Source organism: Dermacentor silvarum, chromosome 1 (genome assembly GCF_013339745.2).
Source record: "Dermacentor silvarum isolate Dsil-2018 chromosome 1, BIME_Dsil_1.4, whole genome shotgun sequence".
Lineage (NCBI taxonomy): Eukaryota > Metazoa > Arthropoda > Arachnida > Ixodida > Ixodidae > Dermacentor > Dermacentor silvarum.
In genome coordinates this window covers 190,301,456-190,327,354 of record NC_051154.1, presented here as the reverse complement: position 1 = coordinate 190,327,354, position 25,899 = coordinate 190,301,456, and the positions used below count along the sequence as shown (strand labels likewise).

Below are 25,899 nucleotides of genomic sequence, written 5' to 3'. Positions count from 1 at the left end.
TAGGGCGAAACTGTGACATTTTTTTGATAGGCATGTTACCTTCGCTGGGCCGCAGTACCTAGTTAACACGCTGTGCGTACATCCCTCGAAGGATTACTGAAACGACACCACAGCAAAGGGGCGTTGGGTTGGGGTAAGGGTTGAAGCTCGAGGTTATGTGAAATGGGAACTCTCAAAGAACTTCGACATAAACATTCAATGTGTTGTTTGAGCGTTGACACCGAAGCATTACTGAAACAACACAAGAGAAAAGGTGCACTGGGGGGTTAGGGGCTGAAGCACGAGGTTCTGTCAAATGGAAACTCTCAAAGAACTTCGCGATAAACATTCAATGTGGTGCGATTTACATTGCATTAATATTGATTGATATTGATTGTTGCATTCGATACCTGCTTGAAGTCCAAGATGGCCTCGGTAAAGAACTTGAGTCCCATGACCTCCTCATCCTCGCGTCCGTAGCGGAAAGTGAGCAGCACCATGGCGTAGACGCGCCGATCCTTGAGGTAGGTCGGATCCACCAGCACCACGCCATCTATGGGGCTCACGCTGGTCCGGCTCGACGCGTGAACGAACTCGCGCGTGCTCAGGTACAGCGTCAGCCGGCTGTTGGGACTCTGCTTCTTGTACACCCTGCATTCCACAAACAGATTCTTTAATCCTCGATCTGCCTAACCGTCAGGGCTTACGCAGATAATATAGAGAGAAATGACTTCGCTGTAATAGAACTGGAGGTAAAGCACACAACGAAGAGCGCGCATACCGTATAAGTGTAGACTTAAACACGCAGCAATACGAATCACCTATATATCCACTGACGTCTGTATTTCAGAAAAAAAATTACATTATTCAATGTAAACGCCATCTCATTTTAAGCAGCCCCTGATAGTTTGAAGGTCTATGACCTGGGCAAGAAGGGGTGCTTCGATTTATCGGAATAAAGAAAGAGAGAAAAGGAAATGCGGGGAGGTTAACCAGGTTGCCGCACGAACGCGTACGCGAACTCACTACGTATTTTATTCCTCCCCCTCTTTCTATCTCATCTTTCTATTCCCCCTTTCCCGTCCCCCAGTGTAGTGTAGCCAACCAGATGACTTTCTTGTTAACATTCCTGCCTTCACCCTTTCTTTCCTCATCCTCGTACACTGGGTAGACGGAAAGAAAGGGAGACGGAAAGAAAGAACAAAAGATGCGCAAGCACGCACAACAAAGCGCGGTCGTCTTTAGAGTGGTCATCACTGCTCTCTCTGAAGAAGTCATCAGGCATATTCTCTGAAGAGCGGAGACCGGAGTTATTGCGATATCGTCGTCAAACAACATTCCACGAACTCAATGTGAACACTGACATGCTGACGAATTCGGCATTCCTTCAAGAGGGCGTGTTTCTATTTTACCTAAGGACTTGCCCATGACATCACCGTGAAGCCGTCTTCTGAGGCACGTGTAATTCAAAGTGTAAGCTAAAGCGCGACCCTCTGTGTGACGCTGACTCCGAGACTCTGAGACCGCGACACCAAAACCCTACAACATACACACAATGAGAGCATGTCTCATATAAGCATTCTAAGGTGACTTATTTCAGAGCCACCTGCGGAAAATCGACCTTCTTTGGGATTGCAGGAGCATCAAAATTAACGGGGGGTTGTCTGAGGCACCACAAGGCAGCCTACGGTCGAGTAGCGGGCAAGAATCCTGATCTTATCGATGCACGGTGCGCAGCTGGAAATAACTGTAAAAGTGGCATCATGATAGAAGGCACCGCACAACGTGGCACGGAACCTATACTGAAATACCAGTGCAGGCCGTGCATACGAAAACGACCATTATGCTCTACATGTGGAATACAGAGTGTGTGTGCACGACAACCCTGTGCTTGCCAGAAGTACAGATTGTTAGTAGGAACAAAGAAAATAATTCGTAATGGCGGTTAGCGCATGCAGACAAGCTGCGCTAAACAAGGCATATTGTTGGAAAAGATGGGCGCCCGCCAAGTGCGCAATAAATGCCAGTCTAGGTCCCGGACCAGGTAGTGCATTGGTGCGCAGGTGACCGCCACCTTCTCGCTCTTTGTCTCTTCCTCCAGGCTTTGAAGCACTTACCACGTCCGTGCACTCACTCTCGGTTATCAATGCAACATGCAAGAATTGCACAGACACTCACACTTTCTGGTTGCGGATGTGCTGCGGCTCTATGAAGCATCGGTTATTGTGTATTTCTAGTCTACCTTACTAAGAAATTTGTGTTTTCCCTTGCTTCAACGTACAGCACACCTCTCTTTACATTTTAAATACGACAGCATTTTTTTCAAGCGAAGCTTGTATTGCCTTGTCGGCGGCGGCGGTGGTGGTGATGTCGCGCTAAAACCCTATCGAAAACCTGTTCACTTGGTATATACCAAAATTGGCATGGAAGGGTACGAATGTATGAGTAACATGGCTGATAGGACATGACATCAATAAAATCACCTGCTCATCAGTTACGTCACGATTAACCATAATAAAATCACGTGTGGCGCATACTCGCATTGGATATGCGGGTATCAGTCAGATATATGCGGGTATGAGTCAGGGACTAGAAATAAATAAATAAATAAAGAACGAAAGAAAGGAAGAAAGGAAGAAAGAAAAAGAAATCACGTGTGGCTCATATCGGGGCCGCACATTTCAGCTCCATTGGTGTGGTGTGTCGCGGGGAGGGAAAGGGAAGGAAAGGAGGTTGGCGCGCACTCCGACAAGCTTCCCTCGCGCTGAGCCGTGCTCCCTCAAGGGCTGCAGAAGATAGCGCCAACATTTCCCTTTCCACACGAACCACTTACTACTACCTCAGATAAGTTTCGGTGACCGGATGGGGAGGAAGCGCATGGTGCGTTCCGCCGAGGAGCAGGCTGCGTTTGAGCAACGGCGCCGCAAACTCGCTCGCGAAAGGGATCGTCGTCGACGTGCCGATTCTAGCGTGAGGCCTTCCAGAGACCATGCGAAACGTCAGCGAAGAGCCGCCGACCCTGAGTTTAGGGAAAACGAAGCGGAACGCCTGCGACAGCGTCGTCTTGCCACAATCTTCGCTTGCCCTCATTTTCTCGACAGGGGAAGAGCTGGTGATTTTTTCGCTTACCTTTAAGCACTTGGTGGTTACAACATCTTTATTGAAAATCATGGCGGGGTCTCATGGTGGCCCCTGTTGGGGGCGACTCCCTCGGCACAAGTGACGATTTTCAGTTGTTCCCGAGATCGGCGGCAGTCCTAAGTAAGGCCTCCCAGGTAAGTTTGGAGGGGGCTGGCAAGAGCGTATTTGGGGGAGGAAAACCCCTACATCTCCAGAGGATGTGGTCTTGTGTTGCCAATTCGTTCATGTTACAATTTTGACATATGGGGTTAAATTGTGATATTCGCCAATCTGTGTGGACTGAGAAAAGAGTCTATATGAAGCTGTTGAAGGACGGTGGTCTGCGCTCTGGTAAGGTCCCGATGAGGCGCCGGGTAAGTGTGAAATCCAAAATTCAGCTTCCTTCAGCGTAGAGTTGCCGGGCTGTTTACAATAGTATGGTCACAATTGAGACGCAGTTCGCAAAAACCATGTATCTCATGCGTGCTCTTGAACATTTATTTCTAAATCTCATTGGTCAATTTCTTTATATTATATATAGTTGGAATCTAAAAGAATTAAGCTTTGTATGGTATATACGACCACTTTATGAATGAATGAATTTATGAATGAAGAATGAATAAAGCATTTGCAAAAAAAAAAAAAAAGCAGAAGAGCCACCACGGTTGCTGCAAAAGTACTGAAAACGGGGGGCTTGTGCTGCCGCAGTGGAACCGCCACCTTAAAGCTTGGTGCGCTTTAGAAGTACTTATGAGTCAAAGTTGTGTGTTCAGGTTTTATGTAAGAATCTATTTTTTTATTACTTCGAACAAAGGTGGTGGCACTTATGGCACTATACTTTGTCGGTCAGCATACTAGGAGTTATATAAGCCATTTTGTTGGTATTTGCATTCGAGGCCGGCGTACCTTTGTAGGATGTTGTTTTTATCGTTAACAGAATTTTCAAAAATCGCCCATGGCATGTAGCACAATTATGCTTCCTGAGTAGGATTATCCTAAACGGCGGGCATTATTTTCACTAGAAATCAAATGCATTTTTGAATAATTATCAAAATTTTGTTAATAAGCTTCTAATTACTTTATAGCACGTATGGCAATTTGCGATGGGTTCGCAAGTCATATTCACTTGGAACGAATTCTGAAGTTACACCAGTTTCAAGATATGCATTGCCAAGGTATATGCGACAAAATGCATCAATGTTCCATGTATATTTCACCTATAATATAAAAAATGCGTTTTGGTATAAAAGTAAGCGGAGCAACAGTGCATTAATTTTCTTCCGCTAGTTTGACAGTGCGCTTATCTCAAGACTGGTGCTAGTTCAAAAACTTGTTCTAAGTGAATGTGCCTTGTGAAATCACTGGCTTCAATTCGTAAATTACAATATCTGCGCTAAAGTGGCAAGTTAGAAAGTTGATTTGTAAAATTTTGTTAATTATTCGGTTTCGCATTTTTGCTTCGTTCGCAATAATGTCCACATCTTTGAATAATGCCGCTCAATGACTAAATTGTGCTATATGCCAAAGACGCATTTCTCACAATTTTGGGAACGGTAAATAAAAACACTACAGGTATAATAGCCGTACATGTACCTGCCGAGATACCGGTGCCACGATCGAGCACGGAAGAGTCGGAAAAGAAAGTTTGGCTTAAAGAAAACAGCAAGCAGACAAGCACGCACACAAAATAAAGAAAGGAAGATGTTGATTCGCTATTTATCAGTGGCGTGCGAAGGACACGGTGCAGCCTAATTTACCTCCGGGCAAGAAGAAGGCACCCGCAGAAGCATTTTAGAAATAATAAAAATCTCCTCTTTTTATTTTGCACCAACGACAAGGCTGCGAAAGGACCATTTTCTCAGAGAGGGGAAAAAAAAACGAAATGAAGCTTGTATAAAAATATCGATGCCAGGGTCTTCAAGCAGTGTCAACTAGGGCCCACTCCGTGACCTCGGTCAAGACGACAAGATAAAACAAACAAAGAAAATACAAGCGTGGATAAAAATAAATTTAAGTGTGTGCTATAAAAGCACCCTCAGAGAATCAAGCTCCATTTTCTTGTTCCCCTTTTTGCTTAGTACTTAGTTTTTACTTCTGTTTGCGCGGCCCCAGCCTCTTCGCCCTTTCATTCAACGTGGGTTCCCAATTAGGCTTGTTGCACGGCGGCCGTCAAAACCGGCCTAGTCTGTGCGCCATGAGGATACCGTGCGTCTCTCGATTGTTTATTTGAGCCTGGCGAAAACACGTTTTCTTTACGCCCCGTTCTTGTGTACTGTTCAGTACTGGTGACGCCCTACCGGCTGCCATCGCAACCTCTACTGCTAATTTTCTTTTCTTTTAAAGGAAGATGCGGGTTGGAAAAGCGCCTTTTTCTTTGAAACATTTTTTTTTTACATTTTGACTGCAAACTTACGTCGTTGTTCAGTAAATATGCGCACCACCTGCAATAGCCCCGGGAGTATGCCCCCATGAATCGGAAGGTTATCGTATACGCTCATTTTTCTGTTTCGCCCTACCCCTTGCCCTTCCCATTTTTGAAATGCTACAGCCCACCTGCGGACATTCAACTAGCCGTAATAAATCCTCGGACTGCGAGGTAAAGGTGAGGTCGATTTAGCGTCAATTTTAAGGTCGCGGTGATTTAGCTCCGTCATTGCATCTTTCGCAATTGACGACCCGTCGACAGAGCCGTCGTGGAACCGATTAAAATTTCGAGGTCAGTGCTGCTCCAAATATAGAATAAATAGAACATAAGCAAACATGCTACGATGAGCACACCTGAAATCGCTTAATTCGTCTTAAATCACACATCACGCAGAAGTGCAGGCTAGAGCTTTATCTCGTCGTATCAGAATACGAACAAAGAAATCAAACAATGTTTTACTTGTGTCCGTACATAGGTTTGCCAAGAATCAGAATTAGCTATCGTATAACTTGAGTCCTGACTGAGCCTTTGTCATCAATTAGAAGAAAAACATGAGAATGTCACGAATGCCGGTGCTGTATGACGCTTCGAAAGTAAAACTGCACCTGCCCCTCACTGCACAAAGGATGGCCATAAGACTCAAGCATTGGGCGAAAATTTGCGGAGGCAAAACGCAGTCCCTTTATAAATTCGTGGCAGCCGGAGGAAAGAGGAAGAAAGGGAAAAGCAGAAGGCAGAGAGGTTAACCAGAATAACGTCCGGTTGGCTACCCTACACCGGGGGAATGGGAAAGGGGAACACAGAGATGACAGGGAGAGAGAGGAGGGAAGGAAATAAGGAAATTAGCGGTGAGTTCGCTGACGCGTGTGGTATTGCACTAATAGTCACAGACGTTCACGCAAGCCCGTCGTCCTCAAGAAGCACAAAAGTGCCTTCACCGCTTTATGGGCCGATGGGCGATGGGGGCGGTGTTCCAGCAGCACCTGCACGGAAAGCGGCCGATTGTCCAGTTTTTGTAGCGCGTTAGCAAGTTCTCGTCTTTCTGGGAGCCGAAAGTTAAACATTACATAAGAGAATAAAACGCGTTTTTTACTAGTTTTTGGAAATTAATTGAACTGACGTAGACACGTAACGCAATACATCAAGGAAGGCAGGTCTTCACGTTTTCCTTAGCGAAGTCACAAAGAAACATACACAGAAAAACAGAAATAGAGCGTAAATTTGCGAGTGCGTTATACTTATGTGGCGAATCTTCTTGAGATTATATTTGTATACTTGCCATGGTGGCTCAGTGAATATTACGTTCTGCTGCAGAGCAGGCGGTTGCGAGTTCAATTCGCTGTCCTGCGGTCGCATTCTACTACAGGCTGAGCGTAAGAAAGACCTTAGAGTATGAGCACGTTTTAAAGAACTCTAGGTTTATTAATTTCACCTGGAGCTCTCCACTACCGGATCGCTCATAGCCCAGCTGTTGCTCTTGTGCGTTTTCCAGTCTCTGCGAACTCTGCCACAGAAGCAATGCTTTAGAGATGTAGAATCAGTATAGCGTCTCTCGTCCAATTTTGCGTTGTGCGCTCGCCACAACACACCAGTTTTTATATTTATTCATGATTCTACATTTGCGTAGCAAATCATTTTCTAGGATTTCTTATGCGACATGCACCAGTCATCGGAGTACGTGACCGCGGTGGTCGGGGTGGTAAAAACAATCTTTTTTGGTGGTGGTGGCAGTGATGATGATGATGAGGCTGATGATGCTGATGCTACCGGTAGGGTTAACCTGGTAGACTTGGCCAGCAGTTGCTCCACCACAGCGTCTCTTTCCGCGTCAAGTATGCCACCATGAGTCAATGAGCCCAGTCTGTTGGGGAAATGTGAGAAACATGCGGCACACTGCTTTGCGCACTATCCGCTGTTCTTCCGGGAAAGCTAACTGTTCTGCACGTTCATGAGGAAATCCTCTTCTCATGCTGTCCAGAAGCCTCCTCCTTCCAGAACAGACGCGCTTGCAGGGCCAGAAAAACTTACAGACGGTTTGGGTGTGCCAACGACAAAATATCGTGCGAAAGCACATTTTCTTGGACAAAATTAGCCATTTTCTTCCACCAGGTTAGGCATTGTTAGGCCGTTGTTTGACCGGTTGCTAATTAAAGCCTTTGCATTCGCAGCGTACTTTTCAAACTGTTGTTTTATTTCACAAATGATACGCATAATCATGCACACTGGGTTGCATAATGCATATAGGTGTTACTCGGTAGACACAGGAGGAGGTGGATTGCAGACTTGCACAATGACCATTTTGCGGTTTCACGCCGTACTGGTCAGTGTTGCAGAGCAGCCTTAGCACTTGCATGAAGGCTATACGAGGAAAAACCATGCGGTCCGCTATACAGTTAAGCGGAGGGAGGCGGGCAGGCTTGGGCGGATATTTATACCCATTGGTCACAGAGTACAAAGACACGTTAGTTTGGGCGAGCGAATACTTACACATTCTGCACACCTTAAACGAAGAGAATTCTTCAACGTCCGAAAAGGCCAATGCCAAGGTCAGGTACATGGGAGCCGTGACGCAGTCCAAGTCATTCTTGTACCACAGTCTGTCCCACAAAGAACATGCAAAGTCAAGCGGGTGACTGTCGATGAAGCCCCGCTTGAAGAGGGCCGTCGCAGCCGTTGCCAAAGATAGACGTTCCTCGGCCTTGCGATGCTGGTATGTGCCGTCCGCAGCTATTCGGGCTTGTTGCTGTTCATCCTATTTGGCAGACGCGCTTAGCACGCTTTTGCAATCTGTCGTTCTCCAATCGCTTCTGTCATTCTTCGGCAGTTTCGTTGGCACGTTTCAGCGCCAGGAATTGTCTTCTTTGTGGCTGCAGTAGCAATCGCTGGGCCCCATCTTCTTCATCGGTGAACTCCCACTGCCTCTGTCGGTGAGCTCGTTGTCGTTCACTGCGCTTGGCACGACGTATCTCTTCTTTAAACATTTTCGACGACGATCCCGATTCACCAGATCTCTCACTGGAGACTGCCTTGAGTGCGCTTCATTGGCGAGAACATATGCTCATTCATTGCCAGTGACACTAACATGCAATGATATCCATTTCAACGTTATTTTAATTCGATAGGAATTATATGGACATTCCAAGCGCATTTCTGCCGTCGGCGTCGCTGTCGCCGTGAGGTTCCGTGTAAAGTCCAACGGCGATAAAATCGTCGCCACGCGCCGTACGCTGTGTGTGCGAGTGAAAGCGTACGAGGGGAGCCGCCAATCGCGGCTCAATGCAGCGAGATGTGTTCATGTTTACTTGTGTGCGCATGACACCATGCTTGTCTATTTAGTTAGTAAGCGAATGTTTACAACTTTATACGGCCAATTAAACTGCTATCCTTGCTTCGTATAGCTCTCTACTAATTTGCTATCGCAATTAATGCTTCGCCTTTCCGGCGAAACTGCGACTTTTTTTATGAAGCCAGACACTGATGATACCTTGTTTAGAGGAATGCCACGAGATAGTTGGGGAATTGCTGATTTAGATCGTATAGTATGACGACATTCTGTGCGGATCCGTTCTTCAGTTCACGAAGAGCAGCAGCCATAGCAGCACTCTCTGCAACAATAAAAGAGATCAGGGGCTCCAAATGGCCAGGCCATGCAGTACCGGTAGACGGGATTTAGTATACAGCCGGTACAGCTATCAGAATTCACGCTCACTGATCCATCCGTGTAGAAATGAAGGTAGTTGGGATAATTGACATACAAGTGCTTTGCCGCGAAACAGCAGGCCTCAGAAGAAAGTGTCGATCATTAGGATTGCAACCCAGGAATATTAAGGTCACCAATGACATCCTCGAGCATACAAGGATGATCAATTTGTTCCTTTCGTTTTGAACTCTTGAGACCCAACACTCCTAGAGTATTTAGTGCAGTATAGAAGTGGTATCGAGTGCTGAGTCTTCTGAGAGGGGCTTTTCCAGGGAAGGACTAACCCAGCCGGAGGAGCTGGGTCAACAGCGCTTGGTAGGCCAGGAGATGTAGTCGAAGAGACTAGGCCTCGCATACGACTTTCTTGCTTGAGGCTGACTGAGAAACGCCAAAAGACAAGCGAATACACGAATAATTTCTAGACGTTCATATTGGGTCTCTGATGCGCATGTTAGAGGCAGTTGGTAAATTATCCGATTGTTCAATAGAGTGGTGTAGTTTGAGCATCAAGCTTGGGTGGTAGCCCAAGCGCATGCCAGAAATATGCTCTGGAGTGCGTGAAGCCGTTGCAGTGATATCTTCAATGCATAGTCCACAGCTTGCTGCTAAAAGAGTATGCTGTCCAGGATGACGCTCAGGACGCCAAAACTGGCAGCACGCCTAATTGAATGACCTCTCAAGTTCAGCTAAAGCCTCGCAGCCTTCCGTCCTAGCCCAGAAAAAAGCATAAAAACGACTTCTCTGCTGCTATTGACAGACCAAGCGCAGACAAATGAGTATGGATTCATGCGATGCGTTCCAGACGCATGTGACTAATATCCTGAGACCCAAAGACAGATGTCCACATATATTGACATTCTGAGCGGCGTGCGGCTACAACCAACTGCCTTTGGGAGAGCTGCCAAAGCAATGTTGAACAGCAGGGGGGGGGGGGGGATGAGACACTCCTCGGCGGAACACCCCGAGAATTGCGTACCTGCTCGTTAACACTGTTTCCAAGACGAACACGAATAACATGGCCGCTCAGGAAGGCATGCATAAAATCTAAAATATTGCCCGTAGGACGCATAGGTCGCAGCTCGTTGATTATAGGTCTCTTAGTTCGCAGCCATAGGCCTTAGACATGTTGAGACGCAATCTTCTATGTGATGCTCAACGTGACTTATTATATCTCATTTACTGTTTTGAGTGCGCAGTCTCTGTTTAAAATCAATCATGCATACAGGAAGTTCCCTTTCCTGCTCCACAAACCAATTCAAGTTGGTGCACGTAGACCAATTTTTCGATGACATTCGCCACAGCAGCTTCTTTCCTAGGTTTCATAACGGGCATCCCCCAAGCCATTTTCAACAGCTCTGGTATATCACATGTGCTCCACACGTCGTTGAAGAATACGAGGAGCTCTTGCGATCGGGGTTTCGGCAGGTTCGTGAGCATCTCATTGCTAATAAGATCAGGGCCCACGGCACAACGTCGTTGGCTTAGCGCCGATTCTAGCTGCAGAAATGTGAAAGGGGCATCCATAGAATAATAAGAAAGAAGTGGTGGAGGGCCCGCGGCCTCTGTTGAACTACAAGGTGAAGAGGCGTCCGCCTAATTTTTCTCTAAGGCCACAAGAGTCTTTTCCAGCTTCAAGGGGAGGGCTTCGAAAGGTCTTGCAAGGCTTCCCTGCAAGCGTGCCCCACTCTATTGTCATGGGTGTAAACGCCAACAAGCTCGCGCAGAATGCCGCCCACTGATCTCTTTTTAGCATTTTACTGTGTCTACGAATCACGGCATTGATGCGAATTAACGTCTTTTTCAGTGATGGATCGTCCCCTTTTCTCAACAACAATGCTCCGCTCTTTTTCGGGCGGCGCAGATGTTCCGTAGCTTTTAGTCGGAAGCAGGGAAATTAACTGGCGGTTCATTGATTTGGTAGCCACTTTCTTGCTGTGTTGCTGTGCAGTATGTCTGCAAAGAGACCTCCGGTGGACTCCCTAAGAACTAAGTATCCGACCGTGTGACAGAAGAGTACTTTTGTTTGCTCTTCTGATTTTCTGCAACCTTCGTAAATATGGGGAAGTGGTCGCTGCCTATTCGAGTGCCTATTCGACAGTGGCATCTACAGAAAGTATCACGGGAGTACTCACGCTGCTGGAACTAGGGGGTCTGAATAAGGTTGTTTTTATTGCGATTGCAATTATATGGACACTCCAAGCGGATTTCTGCCGTCGTCGCCGTCATCGCCGTGACCATCACTGTCACCGTGAGGTTCCGTATGAAGTCCAATGGCGATGAAAGCGTCGCCGCGCGCCGTATGCTGTATGTGCGAGTGAAAGCGCGCGAGCTCGGACGCGCGCTTTCACGGAGAACGAACGCACGGCGGATAGCAAACGTGACTTCTTCCGTCGCGCGGAAGGCCGAGGGGGGACGGGAGGGAGGGAGGGGAGGCGACGTTTAGCTGCGGCACCAAATTCATATTTATATAAAAACGTTGCGATGCGAGAATGTGGTAAAGACTTCCGACGCTGCTCGACGACTGTCCCGTTCTGATCTCGTCGAAAACCTACGAGCCGGTGCCAGTCACCAACGCCGCGCGCGTTCGGTGCGAACGCGGGCAAAACGCCGAAGGCGTCGACAGCACTTCTGCGCGTTGCTGGTGCTGCTACATGTCCAAGTTTATACAGCTGATAAACCTACTATCTTTACTCTGTATAGCTCTCTACTAATTTCCTATCGCAATTGATGCTTCGCCTTTCGGGTGAAACTGCGACATTTTTTTGTCATTCGCCACACACAGGTTCTCCTCCTCCTTGGCGTCAACAAACTGTTATCTCCGAGCGTCGACGACCTTGTCACCCCACAGCAAATGGTGAGCGTTGAAATCTCTCTAAAAGATTAGAGAGGGGGGCAGCGGTTGCGGAGATCTTCGCAAAAATATTTTATGGACGTATTTTTCCGGAGGATAATGAAGACCAATACCGCACTAAGGCTGCTTCTTTCTAGAGTAGCACTTGCACAGCAACTACTTCCACAGCAGGGGTGCAAATGTCTTGAACCAGCAGAACCATGCGCGGTATTTCATGCCAAATGAAAGACATGGCACTTCCATTAGGAAAAGAGGAAATTCTCTGTTTTGCGTGGCTATCATAACATGGGATAGAATGACCGTTCGGTAGAAAGGCCTCAGCAAGGCCGGGAATGGCCGCAGGTGTGTCGCGCAGGAATGACGCACGCTCAGACAGGCGGAGATGAAGACCGGCACATTTCCACCATATTATAACAGGTACTTTGGGGCCTGAAGAGAAGCATGTTAACTTAGTCATATCCATGTTGTAACGAGTCTCAATGGGAAGAAGCAATTAGGATCACTGACTCAACAAACAGTACTGCTTCCAACAGGTGCTTCGCGGAGCTTCCGGGCATCCTTACAACGTGCGAGCGCAAGGCCATGAATAAGGCACACAGTAGCAGCAACAATTTCATTTGGGCGAGTTGGTTCATCTTTAATATAATTCGAAGCTGCCCGAACGGATCGTCAGCGCTCGTCCTGTCGTGGCTGTTTTCTTGTTCATGTCTTCGTCCCTTCGCGCTGCTTCAAGTTATATTCAAGACACACAGCATTTGATGACAGTTTCCCGATTGACGTAGGCAGTGCGTCGCGCGTGTTTGCTTCGGCGTGGACGCATAGGATCGGCCATAAGGCCTTAGTGGTATACTCCCAGCCAGCCGCGGCAGCATCAGTTTGTGCAGATGTCATTGTGGTTGCTTTGTAATCGAGTATCGTCTCACCATATGCCTCTGTAGGCATCTTTTAGGCATCTTTTTCTGGTTTTCCGCGGCAGTATGCTTTCCGACTGCCATGACGGTGATGTTGGAAGCTCGATTCCTCGATTTAGTAGACGAAAGTCCTTTTTTTTTGTAGTGGAAGTGAGGGCTATCATCTCGAGGCGGATTCCCAGCCACCTTCTCACTGGACCCTACGATGTTCGGCCCTATACGATGAATCTTTTCTGCCTGTGCAACGCTGCAGATCGGAAAGGGTACCGACTGTAGTTTGCAGGATGGTCGCCACCCAAGTTCACATACACGGAGCCCTCCATGCGATCACCGTCTTTGAAATTATCGGGGCCCCCACAGCGCTTGCAACATTGCTCCCCGCGACAGTGCTTCGCTACATGCCCAAAACTGTTGGCACTTAAAACATATTTGTGGTACGTTCACGTGGTCATGGTCTCATGTATTGAGAAGCCGAGATTGATTTTGTCGGGACGTTCAGTGTTTGAAGCTAAAGTCACGAAACGCAGAATCGGTGCTTCTCGTCTCCCCTGCGGAACTCATTGCGTGCACTCGACGAGTCGTTCTCCTTGCGTGAAATACTCCTTGTGGTCTCCCGAAGCCAATGAGGTTTTCAGCAGAGTGCTCTTTTCGCATCTCTTGGATAGCACGTGTGTTTTCTACGTAGATGTTAGACAGGCGCGCGGCGATCTCTACGTCGGAAATGCTCTAGCACTTAGGAAGTGCATTCGCATGTTGCTCTGTCTATACATCGAAAAGTAATGCCATTTGTGTGGCAACATAGCTCCTAGCATGGGGCTGTTCCCAAAATTATCTAGATGTCCGATTAAAGTGTGATGACATTCACTTGCCTCAGGTGACTGTCATCTTCAATCGGTGAAATTAGAACAGGAATTCCAACTGTCCAGCCTTTTTGATGGTGAACAAGCCTGCACCCGTCCTCATCCAGGTCTTCCGCATCTTCCACGGCTGAGTTTGCTATGATTGTCGACAGATTGTCAGACCCCTTAATTTGTAGACCCTTGCTTTCAGATGTGCTTACGGCATCGTTCAAGCGCTTTCGACCAGGTGCCTGGCCGAGGGCCCTTGCTGATCTCAATTGGCGTCTTCTCAGTTCCTTCCGAAGCGGTGGGCGAAGAGGAAACCTGCAGCCTCCGATAAGGAAGAAACCTTGATTCCATCGGTGCTTTGGAAGGATTAGGCAGTAGGTTGTTCGAAAGCAGAGAAATAAGTAGACAGCGGGCACCACTGATCTCTACTATGTTTTGTAGAAATCAGTGGCGGGAACAGAACAGCTTGCGCAGTTCAACTTCGTCTTCTTCATCGGAGTAGTAAACTTTCTCGCCTGCTAAAACACATTATTCGAACTGTGTGACGATAATCCCTTACAGAGTGCTCGACAAATGCAAGCTAGAGAGACACGGAAAGAAATTCCTGTTTGTGCGAATGACATTGTAGCAAACATTAAGAACTGTTTTCAGTCCCAGACTACAGCTGTTACAAAGAATATCGAAAGAAAATGTTTGCTCCGTTGCATTCACGCGCAAAGAAAAATTTAGCGCTAGTATTTCTAGGCATTCATGTTGCACTTAACAAGGTAAAACTGAACTAATCGCATTTTGCTTATCACCTAACAGCCATTACTCTAACACAGCAGTTCAAAGAGGGGTATCTGTCTTACACCCCCTAGCATTAAAATTCAGCCAAACAAAGGAATAGTGGCCAGTCTGCATTAGAGGGACGCTAAAGACCGAGATTAAATACGTTTACTTAACGACATATTGTCCTTCGCGCTGCAATATATCGTTAAGCAAACACCAACTTGCCCAACAACGAGTCCTTCTAAATACGTTTAGATGGGCAGGGCATCCTTTCAAAACCCTATTTCCATCCATATGGCGGGAAAAGGTTAGTTATTAGTACAGAAATAGAAGACGAATACATCAGTATGAGGCCACTGATTTCGAAGTATTACATCGCACATGGGCCGTTTTGGTGTAGGAAATGTTCTTGAAACATACTAAGTTGGTGGACTGCAATTGATACCGTCCCAAAGCAAAAAAGGCGCTATGAAGGACGCCGTAGTGGAGGGCTACGGGTTAACTTTGACCATCCATAGGGTTCTTTAACGTGCTCCTGAAGTGCGAGCCATCCCTTGCTAATCTGATTCCCACATTTCTTTATAATGCAATTTAGTTCCTCTTTACCGATAAACAGTTAAGTAGACTCAAGCAAGCGCCGTCAAAATCTATAACGTCACGGTGAGCTAGCGCGGTGACTTAAAGGTGGCGTTGCCATCGTTTTATGTTTTTGCGTCTCTTTATATATATATTATAAGAATCTCAGTTTCGCTATGGCAGATGCATAATTTACTAATACAGCTGATCTTAATATTACTCGTTAGTGTCCTTTTAAATAAGTTTATGACCATGACCCATGCAAATATCGCGAGTCGTGCATGCTCCGTATTTCTTCAGACATTTTTTTTTTCAGTACCTCACACATCGGTGCTTCGTTCATTCGAACGGGGACAATCTTTTGCGATTGCAAGTTTAATCAAAATCCTGCCATTATAGAAAACGCTGGCCCATTGCACTATTGCTAAATCACGCAAAAATAATCGATGTGAAGACAAATGCCACAAAGGTGACAGTAGAAAATATTGAAAAAGAAGGAAACCTTGACCCAGAATACGGGATGCCTAGCAATGCATACATTATAGTCTATAGGTATAAGCTCTGCCTGCACAACCTTTGCTATAACTTTGACACATATTACAAACGTTGTCAAAGTGCGACAGCCATGGAAAGGGCAGAATGGACCCCCCCCCCCCCCCCCCCCCGCCATCTCTCCCGTTTCCTCACGGCTCTCTGATGGTTACAGGTGAATTTGATGAAGGGCAGGCTGTCGCTTACCTCCATTTTCTGCAATGTCAACGCGGATCACGGATTCTTGGAAATAACTGGGAAGGCAGGTCATAAAATTTGGCTGCAAAGTCGGCTGACGTGGCCCGTATACCTAGAGCTAAAAGAGCGCCAGCAAGACACCTTAACCCTCCGTGTAACTCGCTTAACTCGCCCAATTGTGCAAGCACCGTGTAACTCATATAATTTACACTGCGCATCACTTATTGACAGTACCATGATACGCAGCTTTTTGAAGCGTAGTCTGCAGCGAACGGCAATACGAAAGCTTAAAAAAAAGTCAGAAATGCTGCCAGGCAATCTCATCCGCTTAAACATTTTTCAAGTAAATACAGCACATCGAGACTGCCGCGAAGAGGTTGTCATAATGTAACCTTTTTTTTTATTGATCGCTTTACCCTTTTCACGTTAATCTAATCTTCTAGCGTGATCTTTGATGCGCAATATAGATGACGCATCCGCGGCGAATATTCGATTTTCGATGTGGTGGTGTCTTCCTGACGTTGATGGAATGTCTGGGCGCTGTGTACAGTAAGACTAGAGCTCTGTCCTCTCATCTCTCGTTAAAACGTTCTCCTCTTTGCGGTTCGTTCTCACCATTTTTCCACGCTTGCTTCTCCTGGACGGCAAGTGCGTCTTTTATGCATTTCTGCATGCATGTAGCGGTGCCATGAGCCTAACCTCATCTCGTGTTGCCTACAGATCGGTCAGCGTCAATTTTTGCGAGTTTGCCCTCGACATACATACCACTTCGGGAACACACTAAGCACTTAAAATTCTTGGTCCAAGAAGTTTTACCAGTTTTCATGCAGGCTGAGTTGTCATTTTCCTGGTTTGTCCAGGCAAATTCATTCGGCAAGTCGTTAAACGGTATCCCTAGAAAACTGCATTCCATTTGAACGCCTTTCCTGTTACCTGTTCCTGTTATGTTTTTTTTCCTCTCTCTCTTTGCCCTCTTTCCGACCCCTATGTCTCCTACTCCAGTGCAGGGTAGCAAACCGGAAACTGGCGTCTGGTTAACCTCCCTGCCTCCCCCCCCCCCCTCTTCTACGAGCATGACCTACAAAGCCGAGTGATTTCTTGGGTTCAAATCAAACGAATCTCACCATGAATTATACCTACTGACCAATTCAGGCAACGTTGCCGTGGTGCCACTCGAGCCATTGAGACAGGAGAAGAATATACATTTGCAGTAGGTCAGGGGGAAAAATGCATAATTGCCGGTCCAAGCACCCATAAACCATTGTTTTCTTGTTTTACTGGACATTGATGGCACATATGCGACAAATGTATTGCATTATGCTTGCCTTGGTGCACTTCAAGATTTGGGAATCGGCGGCTGGCTATACGCCCGCATTTAGCTTGTATTGTATTATATTAAAGCGAAGCTTATATGTCTAGGCGAAATCGCCTGTCCACAGAAAACTATCATCATCAGCATTGGCTCGAGTGTTGTCGTCTTCTTCCGCAGCTGGCTCGTTGGCTTGTGCTCGTGCTCGACACGCGCTCGTGCCACTGCTCCCGCGTTCATCGTCATCGTCTGCTTCCACAGCTGGCTGCGTTGCCGCTCATCATTCCAGCGTAGAATTTCACTTCTCTTCTGTCATCGTAATGGGGAGGCCGCGTTTACGGGATGAGTCATTGCTTAAGGGGGCATGAACCCTTCATTGTCTTACGTAACGGACAGATTTAATTTTGAAGCAATTTAATTTCGAAGAATCGCAAGCGGCAATGGCGGGCGAATGCTGCTAACCACTCAGCCGAGCAAACTCGAGACATCGAACGCAAGCGACAACGGCGGACTGCGGGCATACCAGTCACTGACGTCGTTCTCTCCGTCGCAGCCGAACATGTGTGTAACCTCATAATTGAGAACTGCTTCAATGAATCATGGGGATTAACCCAGTGATATACACCCGGGGCGCACGTTTCAGCGTCGCTGGTTAACCATCTTCGCGGAGTAGAAGGGCCGACGAATTTTCCAAGCGAAGCTTGTATACGCTAGCCTGTGCCGGCGATGTAACGCTAAAGCTACTATGGCTCATACCCGCATTGGATATGCGGGTATGAGCCAGGGACAATAAATAAATAAATATAGAAGGAAGAAAAGATACACAGAAAGAAAAAAAAGGAAGGAAGAAAGAGCAGGTCCGAGGAACGCTGCGCCGGCGCCGGATCACGTGACGCGCGCGACCAATCAGGGTCGTTTGGTGCGTCGCGGGGAGGGAAAGGGACGGAAAGGGGGGTTGGCGTGCGCTCCGCCGGGCTTCCCTCGGCTCAGATCAGTTTTGGCGTCCGGATGGGAAGGCCCCACGTGGTGCGTTCCGCCGAGGAGTAGGCTGCGTTTGAGCAACGGCGCCGCAAACTCGCTCGGGAAAGGGCTCGTCGTCAACGTGCCGATACTGGCGTGAGGGCTTCCGAAGCCCAGGCGAAACCCCGAGTTGCGGACCACGAGTTGTGGACCACGAGTTGCGGGAGCGCGATGTTGAGGCCAAACGTCAGCGAAGAGCCGCCTACCCTGAGTTTAGGGCAAAACGAAGCGAAACGCCTGCGACAGCGTCGTGTTGCCACAAGCTTCGCTTACCCCCATTTCCTCGACAGGGGAAGGGCTCTACATTTTCTTTATTATACCTTATATTAGATCCTGCATTATTATATCTTATTAGGATACACTATACGACACCTGCATTCTATTTTCGTTTTACAAATTACACAGATTCTCGACCCTGTGCAAAGAAATGGTCACAATATCACTTTCAGTGGTTGCGTGCGTGCGCACTGCGGCGAGTATGGTCGAAAATGACCAAGCAGGCGCTAAAGCAAAAATAGCCTAATCGAACGATGGTTCTGAAGTATCTATTGCGTTTTCATGATCGGATACGAACGCCCTGCTTCGTTGCATCATAAGAAACGCTATGCGTGACCACTGAACCCGACAATGTCGACGTCATATGCTTTTGTATGTCTGGGACGCAGAAGTGAAGTTCCGCATGCCTGACAAGCTCATACGCAATCAAACAAGCATGGTGCACTGAATTCGACTTGCTGTCGCGTTTATAAGCCGCACACTAGTTACACACTAGTTAGTTAGTTATAAGCCACACACACGCACACTCACTAGTTCCAGTTACATTGGCCCGAATTACGAACACTGTCAGGCGCATGAAACACATTACTCCAGAGTACGTGCAAGCATGGCAAAAGTTTGCCCCCTTTGACTGCACACTTCGATAAGCGACCACTATCTGATTTTGCGAGGCTCTTTGCGTGAATAGACCTCGAGCGGCCAGTCGCGCGGCAATTTGCCGCGTATTCGGCGGGCTTCTTTCACACTTGGAAAAACTTTTATGTAGCACGTATTGCGCAACAGTAAGCTGTATTGGGAGTTTTTCATGTTGCTCTACAATTTTCTCATTGACACTTTTCATCTAACTATAATAATTGAGAAGTTGATTAATTTTTTAGACTAATTATGTAATTAGGCGGAAGACAAAAATAATCTGAGTATCTCCAAGCGACGGCAAACAACATTACCTTGGTTCTGTCCAGCTACGTAGCATTGGCATATTTTTAAAGTTTGGCCAAAGTTAAGTCAAACACCCCGTAGAAAAAAAAATAGAGCGGAACAAACACGGCACAAATGCTCTTTCTACGATTAGACGCAAATCAAGCCAATATTACAACCTAAATAAAAAAACACACAAAAAACATGATCGCTGTATACTATATAACTTTCATCTGTAATGATATCTCTGTAATGATACCTTACTGCATATATATATAGTCCAATAAAAGGAGATAAAAGTAAAGGAAAGAGAGGAAGGTTAACCAGAGGACATCTCCTGTTGTCTACCCTGCACTTGGGAAGGAGAAAGGGGGGGGGGGACACGAAAGACGAGGTGAAAGAAAGAGAAAGAAAGAGTGCAAACATTTCTACCTTCAAGAGACGATTATCAAGGCGACTCACTGCTGACATCAAAGAACATATTGGCTGTTCAAACTTAGGATAGCTAATGAGAACGTGTTTTACGTTTTCTCTTAAATAACCGCACGCGCAACAAGGCCCACCTGAACAGGATATACGGCGCGGAAAGCTGCCTGTATACGCCCCGAGACGATGGATCTGAGAGTCTATGTCACGGCCAGCAAGTACAGATGAAGTAAAACTTTATACAGAATATTGTGCATAGATTTAACATCACATCGATAAACTTGAGGTATCGACTTGCAGAACTCTTTTCTTCTAACTTTAGCTTTATCTCTCATGAACTCAGTGAGTTTGACAGGAGCGGAATTATGCGCATGATTAAGTCAGTTTGTCAGCTTCACTGTTTGCTGCTATACTAACATGTCCAACTACATGTTGTCCCTTTGTGTGGCGGCCTGACCACGAGGCTGTAGCTATTTTCTCTAAAATCTGATATATAATCAATGCGTTAGGGTCATGCGGGCGAAAGCATCGCAATCTTTCAACAGCCGGCTTGAGCCTCTTAGATTACATAACAAAGCAGGTTTCACCCATGCTTGAATGAAGGCAGTGGCCAAAATTATTGCATGCAGCGCTGCTTCCATTGAAAATGTTCCATGTGAAAGATGGCAGCAGTGACATACTTCAAGTGATGGAATTACAAATGCGGATGTTGATCGGGATGAAGTTGTTGATCCGTCAGCATAAATGTAAATAGTTTTATTGCACTAATTATGCAGGTGACACAGAGTAAACATGTAAGCAGAAAGTGTGCAAACATATGTTTTCTTGTCCTGTCCGAAAATACACCTGTATCGCCATTTATCTGCAGCGCAGGAACGAATAGATTGCTCAGTGGTTGTGGAACTTTGCGGGGTCAATTATCTGCCACGGCGGACGCATTATGATGTGGGAGAAATGCAAAAACGCTCATGAACCGAGTTTTGGGTGTATGTTGAAGAAGCCAAGGTGGAGAAAGTTATTCTAAAGCCTTCACATATGTTATGCTCTAGGAAGACAATCAATTAATAAATCAGTAAATCAATCAATCAAGTAAGCAAGTAAACAATCAATCAATAATTAAATCAATCAATCAATCAATTTTATCTGCCGTTTTCGACCTGTTATTATTCGGGGATTGTTTATACGGGGTGTTCCAGCTAACTTAAGCCAATGTTTAAAAATATACCGAAGAACTGTGCGAGGACGCGACAAAATGCATGTTGTTGGCTATTGTATAGAGAAAGTCACAATATTTTTGTATTCGGGTTATTGCATAATTAGTCTAGAATATTTAGCAACATCGCACGTACTAACTTTAGGTCAAAGCTTCCAATAATGTTGTAGCGCGTTCCGTGAAACGTCTGAATGAGCAGGTTTGAACTTCGTACTTGCCCCTAGGTAAAAATTTTTTCTGCGTCCTAAAGAAAGTCAGCGAATTCTGAAAAAAAAAGCCCCTAACATTCCCGCTTGCGCTCCGCGATTGCAGTGCTCGCAAGCGTGCCAGATATTAATGAACATCTAACCTCGTCTGCTGATTCGTCTGCTTATCGATATCATGCACCACCGTGAGGGAGCCATATCTCTCGCCTGAATCGCACAGTCAACGCTTTCATCGCAGCCAGGTCGGTTCGTTCAAACCTGGCACGTACAACAGCCAACAACATGCATTTGGTCACGTCATCTTACAGCGCTAGGGCATATTATTAAACCTTGAGTAAAGCTAGCTGGGACACCTTGTATAGTTTGTAGTGTTGCCTGTGATTCATTATCTCTGTCTATTTTCGTCATATCTTTCTGCGTCCTCCTCTCTCACCCCCTAATGTAGGGTAACAAACCGGATTTTTCTTCTGGCTAATATGTGTTAACTTCTCCGCCTTTCCTTTCTTTCATTTCTCTCTCTCTCTCTGCCATTCAGCACGAAGCACAATTGGCTGGAATGTTGCGCGAACGGTTAGTAAGCGAAATATGCAATCAATTCTCGTTGTTATACTATATACACCTTACTTCTTATCTGCTTCTTCCTAATTAGCATTTCTTCTTATGTGTAATTAATTAAAACTGCAATGAACATTCCTGGTGTACCCGGCCGCTGTGCCGTGGCCCCTAAACCGAGCATCTTTGGGTGAATCACGCCATTGTCACATGAAAAGGCTGGCGACACAGGCAGTCTAGTTTGTTTTGAACGGCGCTATGATTTGTCATTGTAATGCCAGAAATTTTTGCCCGCGGCGACCCGCTTATAAGTACACCGGGTTCTTTTTTCTTTGCTTTTTTGTGCGTGTGGTCGTAGCAAACGACTGCACTAAAATGAAATATGGCACAATAAAATTTGGCTATCTGCTGATTTTGCAGTTCTCACACTTCTGCTGGAGTGAATAACAACGCGGGCACGCAAACATATCAGTGTTGAAATGAAGAATGAACAATGTTTGGCTAATTACATTTTCATTATTTTCTTTAGGCTACCCGTTGCAAATGCGAAAATGAAGCCTGGATGTAATGAAGTCATTGATTTATCAGAAATTCTTAGATGAGTTGACGGTATACACTCTTAATCAGCGGTATACACTCATGAAAAAATCAGCGGCGAGGCCTTCATCTCCCCTGTGGTACCTGCGGCACCCTCAAGTGAACCTAGCTATTCCTGGAATAAGAAAGAAGGCCACTCATCCATCCTCGGCTCTGAAGCAACTGATGCTGCTATTATTACACCACACATCATGACCACATACATGTATGTATACTTACCGTTCGACCTCATCTACCAGCACAGCTGCCGCTTTCGTCGTTTCAGCGAAGCAGATCACAGTTAAAGTGTCACACTTGACTACATATACGGCGGCAGAACTTGTAGCCCTCCGTGCCGCTATGAATACGTCACCGATGAGTTCGCAAGGAAATGGGTCATACTTTGTGACTATACACCAGCTCTTCACAGTCTCAAATCTGCCTTACATCACAGAACATACGAGCAGATGATATCCGACATTAGGAAAATACACCATCATGCTCTGGAAACAGGGACCATCATAATCTTTCAGTATATATATTCACGCTCACTGTGGTGTCGTCGGCAACAACTTTGCTGACAGGGCTGCCCGGTATGCTCACGAAGACACCCAGACGAGTTCAATTCCTTTGGCGAGGACGGACACTAGCAGGAAACTTCGTTTGCTTGCACGAAAAAAAAAGACACTAATTTTCTGGAGCTTTATCGGATATTATCGAAATTTTCCGAAGACTATCGGCTATAAGCGCGCCGATGAAGCTGCGCGATCAGCCCATGAAGTAGACCAGCATCTATCAGTCCCTGTTTCCAGGACGGACACCGAAAAAAAAAAAGCTTCGCGTATTTGCACGCCACTGCACGATGGCTTAATAGAACGAACCGCACTTCGGATATATCCGACTACATGATCTGAACCCTACCTTAAGCTGTCAGTTTTCATCAAAACCAGCTCTATTTATTTATTTTTAGATGCGAAGCAGCTTATGGCGGGGGCTTTGTTCGTCCTGCGTCCCGCGGCGTCCCACACAGCCACAGCGCATGTGCGTCCCCTCCCCCTCTCTCTCCTCTCCTACGCTCCCCCCTTTCTCTCCTCTAGGAATCCTCTACTGTACGGAGCGGCGCCCGCGTGTCACACCCCCACAACGCATGCACGTCCCCTCCCCCTCTGTCTCTTCTCCTACGCTCCCCCCTTTCTCTCCTCTAGGAATCCGGAGCGGCGCGCACGACAGGTGGTGCGACAGCTGCATCCTCCGCTGGGGGCACCACGGTAGTTCCGCGGTATGAAAATGACGGAGCACGCGCGCCTCATTCTCTCTCCTGTGCAGCGCCGCGATGAGCTCTCGGGCCGCTGCCGCGAAACCATCTCCCGCTCAAGATAACCGTCTCCCCGCTGCTTCGCATCCACACATGGTTCCCTTTAGCGGGAGATGGAGTAATTTTTTTTGTTTCTTTCGAATTGTTTCACACACAAAGATGCTTCTCACGGATGTCAAGGCTAAAGGCAGAAATCCTCTGCCTGACGTAGGCCCCGCCCCCCGTACATTGCAGAACGGATAGGTTTCCTAACCGAAGATTTCATTTTTCTGGAGACTATGATTGGGCGGGGCGTCCAATAATGTCTATACGCGCTTCGTATACGGATGGCTGACATAACAGCTAGTTTATGACCACGGCGGTGACGAAGAAATTATCGCTCATATTCTATGCCGCCGCCTTTAGTAATGTGTGCAGAAGCTCGCAGCTGTGCTCAAAAAGTTCGACAACTGGCCTCTATCGGAACATATAAATTTGCATCGTGACGTGATACATCATCACATGACAAGGCCGTGCAAGCATTACTGTTCTTTTTTTTTTCGAAATGCGGGGCTGTGTGAGCACACATAAAACATTTTCCATCGTTTGTGTCTTGTTTTTTACTGACTTTTTCCTCTCTGCTTTCTAACCCCTTTTTAGTTTGAAACTGCAACAGCACGTTTTTCGAATGCTCTGTTCCTACAAATGTTCAACCTTATACACCCAGTCGTTCATTGACGACAAATGATTTAGTCTACCAATAACCTCCGCCACGCACTTTTATTAACGCCACGTCTACAATTTCTTGTGACTCCATCAATCATCCTGCAACTTGAAACTTCAACAACGTGTTATTCATGGTATGAACTTTATCCTTGCAAAGATTCAATCAGTTTAGTTTTGTAGTTCCTTCGGCGTTTTCAAAGGTTACTTTGCACAAATTGTTGTTGGAAGCGGCGCACAATGATGATGAAAAACAGAAGTAGCCGTCTGATCTTTTTGCATGTACTATTACGAAGATGGCAGTTTGTCAATGGTAACTCGACTGAAAGCAGGGCGAAAATCTTCAAGGTAGAATGTTCTTATTGGCAAAACCGGAAGTAGTGACTATCACTACGTTATCAACTAAAAACAACACAAACATCGATGACGTAGAGCTGGCGAGGCATTGAGGAAAACTGCGCTCCTCTCTGTAGCCTAAGCGTGCACGCGGTGGAAGGAGTGCGAGCATCGCGTAGAAGTTGAAAGATAATCCTTGATTGTCAATAACATCTTGCTGGAGGATGTTTGTGAAATGATGCGCTTTTTTTTGCAATCGCAAGGTATGTTGGTTAAGGTGCGGAAACTGATTAGACTAATCATGGTGGTTTGAAATCTGGGCGGATTAAGTGGTAGTGTTTTACGTATGCCCTAAACTGCTTGCTCTCTGTGCATGTTTTAGAGGAAGTTTGCCTTTGGTTTTTCAGTGAAGAATGTGAGATAGGGTGTGTTGCAATATTGCCCGCTCACTTAACCATAGCGAAAGAAACTAGTATCTATGGTATTCTTTCGTGCCTTTTTATGGTGCCATAGCGGTTTGCTTGTCTTTGTGCCTCCGCCTATATACTGGAGCATTCAACATAGTGCCGTTCATATTGCCGCTGAACTTGGCCCGCATTATTTGGGACAAAGCACTTTGCCTATCAGTGCACATACACAAATCTGGGCCCATCGATTTCATTTTGCATTCTGTTTTCTTTTCACGCGTCGCGCCGTCTGATCCCAAAGATAATGGTGCCATGGAGGCGGTGTCAGAGCTACGTCCGAACCAATGGCGAAGGGCGAGAAGAATGCAAAATAAATTAATCATTAGAAAAGACGGTCCGCAATCTGTTTACATCTATGCAACTCAAACAGGCAAGCGTCCTCGAATAGAATGAAGCGCAGTTCCAGTCGAATTAGGACCAGTACCGATCACTGCTTTAGCGAAGCTTCTGAAGCGCCATTACGAAGAAATTGGGAAGCCGAGAGGAGGGGAAAAGAAGAAATAAAAACGCGAACCGCTTCTTCTGCGAAATGTAGCTGGACGCAGGTTCGAAGCGAATGCCGGCCGCACAACAACGCCATTCGCGATACGGCCGCAGAGCAGCGGAGTCGTTCTTCGTCGAACGCGATAAGAGCTCACATGCGCTGGCGGCGTCGCAGAGCTGCGGCGCCATT

The 25,899-nt window shown here is 46.5% G+C and overlaps 1 protein-coding gene across 1 annotated transcript in view; it reads right to left on the bottom strand.

Annotated features, from left to right (window-relative positions):
* The window catches only part of LOC119436158 (phosrestin-2-like), a 336,154-nt gene that overhangs the window by 73,787 nt on the left and 236,468 nt on the right, over positions 1–25,899 (bottom strand). Inside the window, exon 4 of the mRNA XM_049656422.1 lies at positions 390–630. Coding sequence (XP_049512379.1) covers positions 390–630 — 241 coding nt within the window. The remainder of the gene's footprint in view (positions 1–389; positions 631–25,899) is intronic.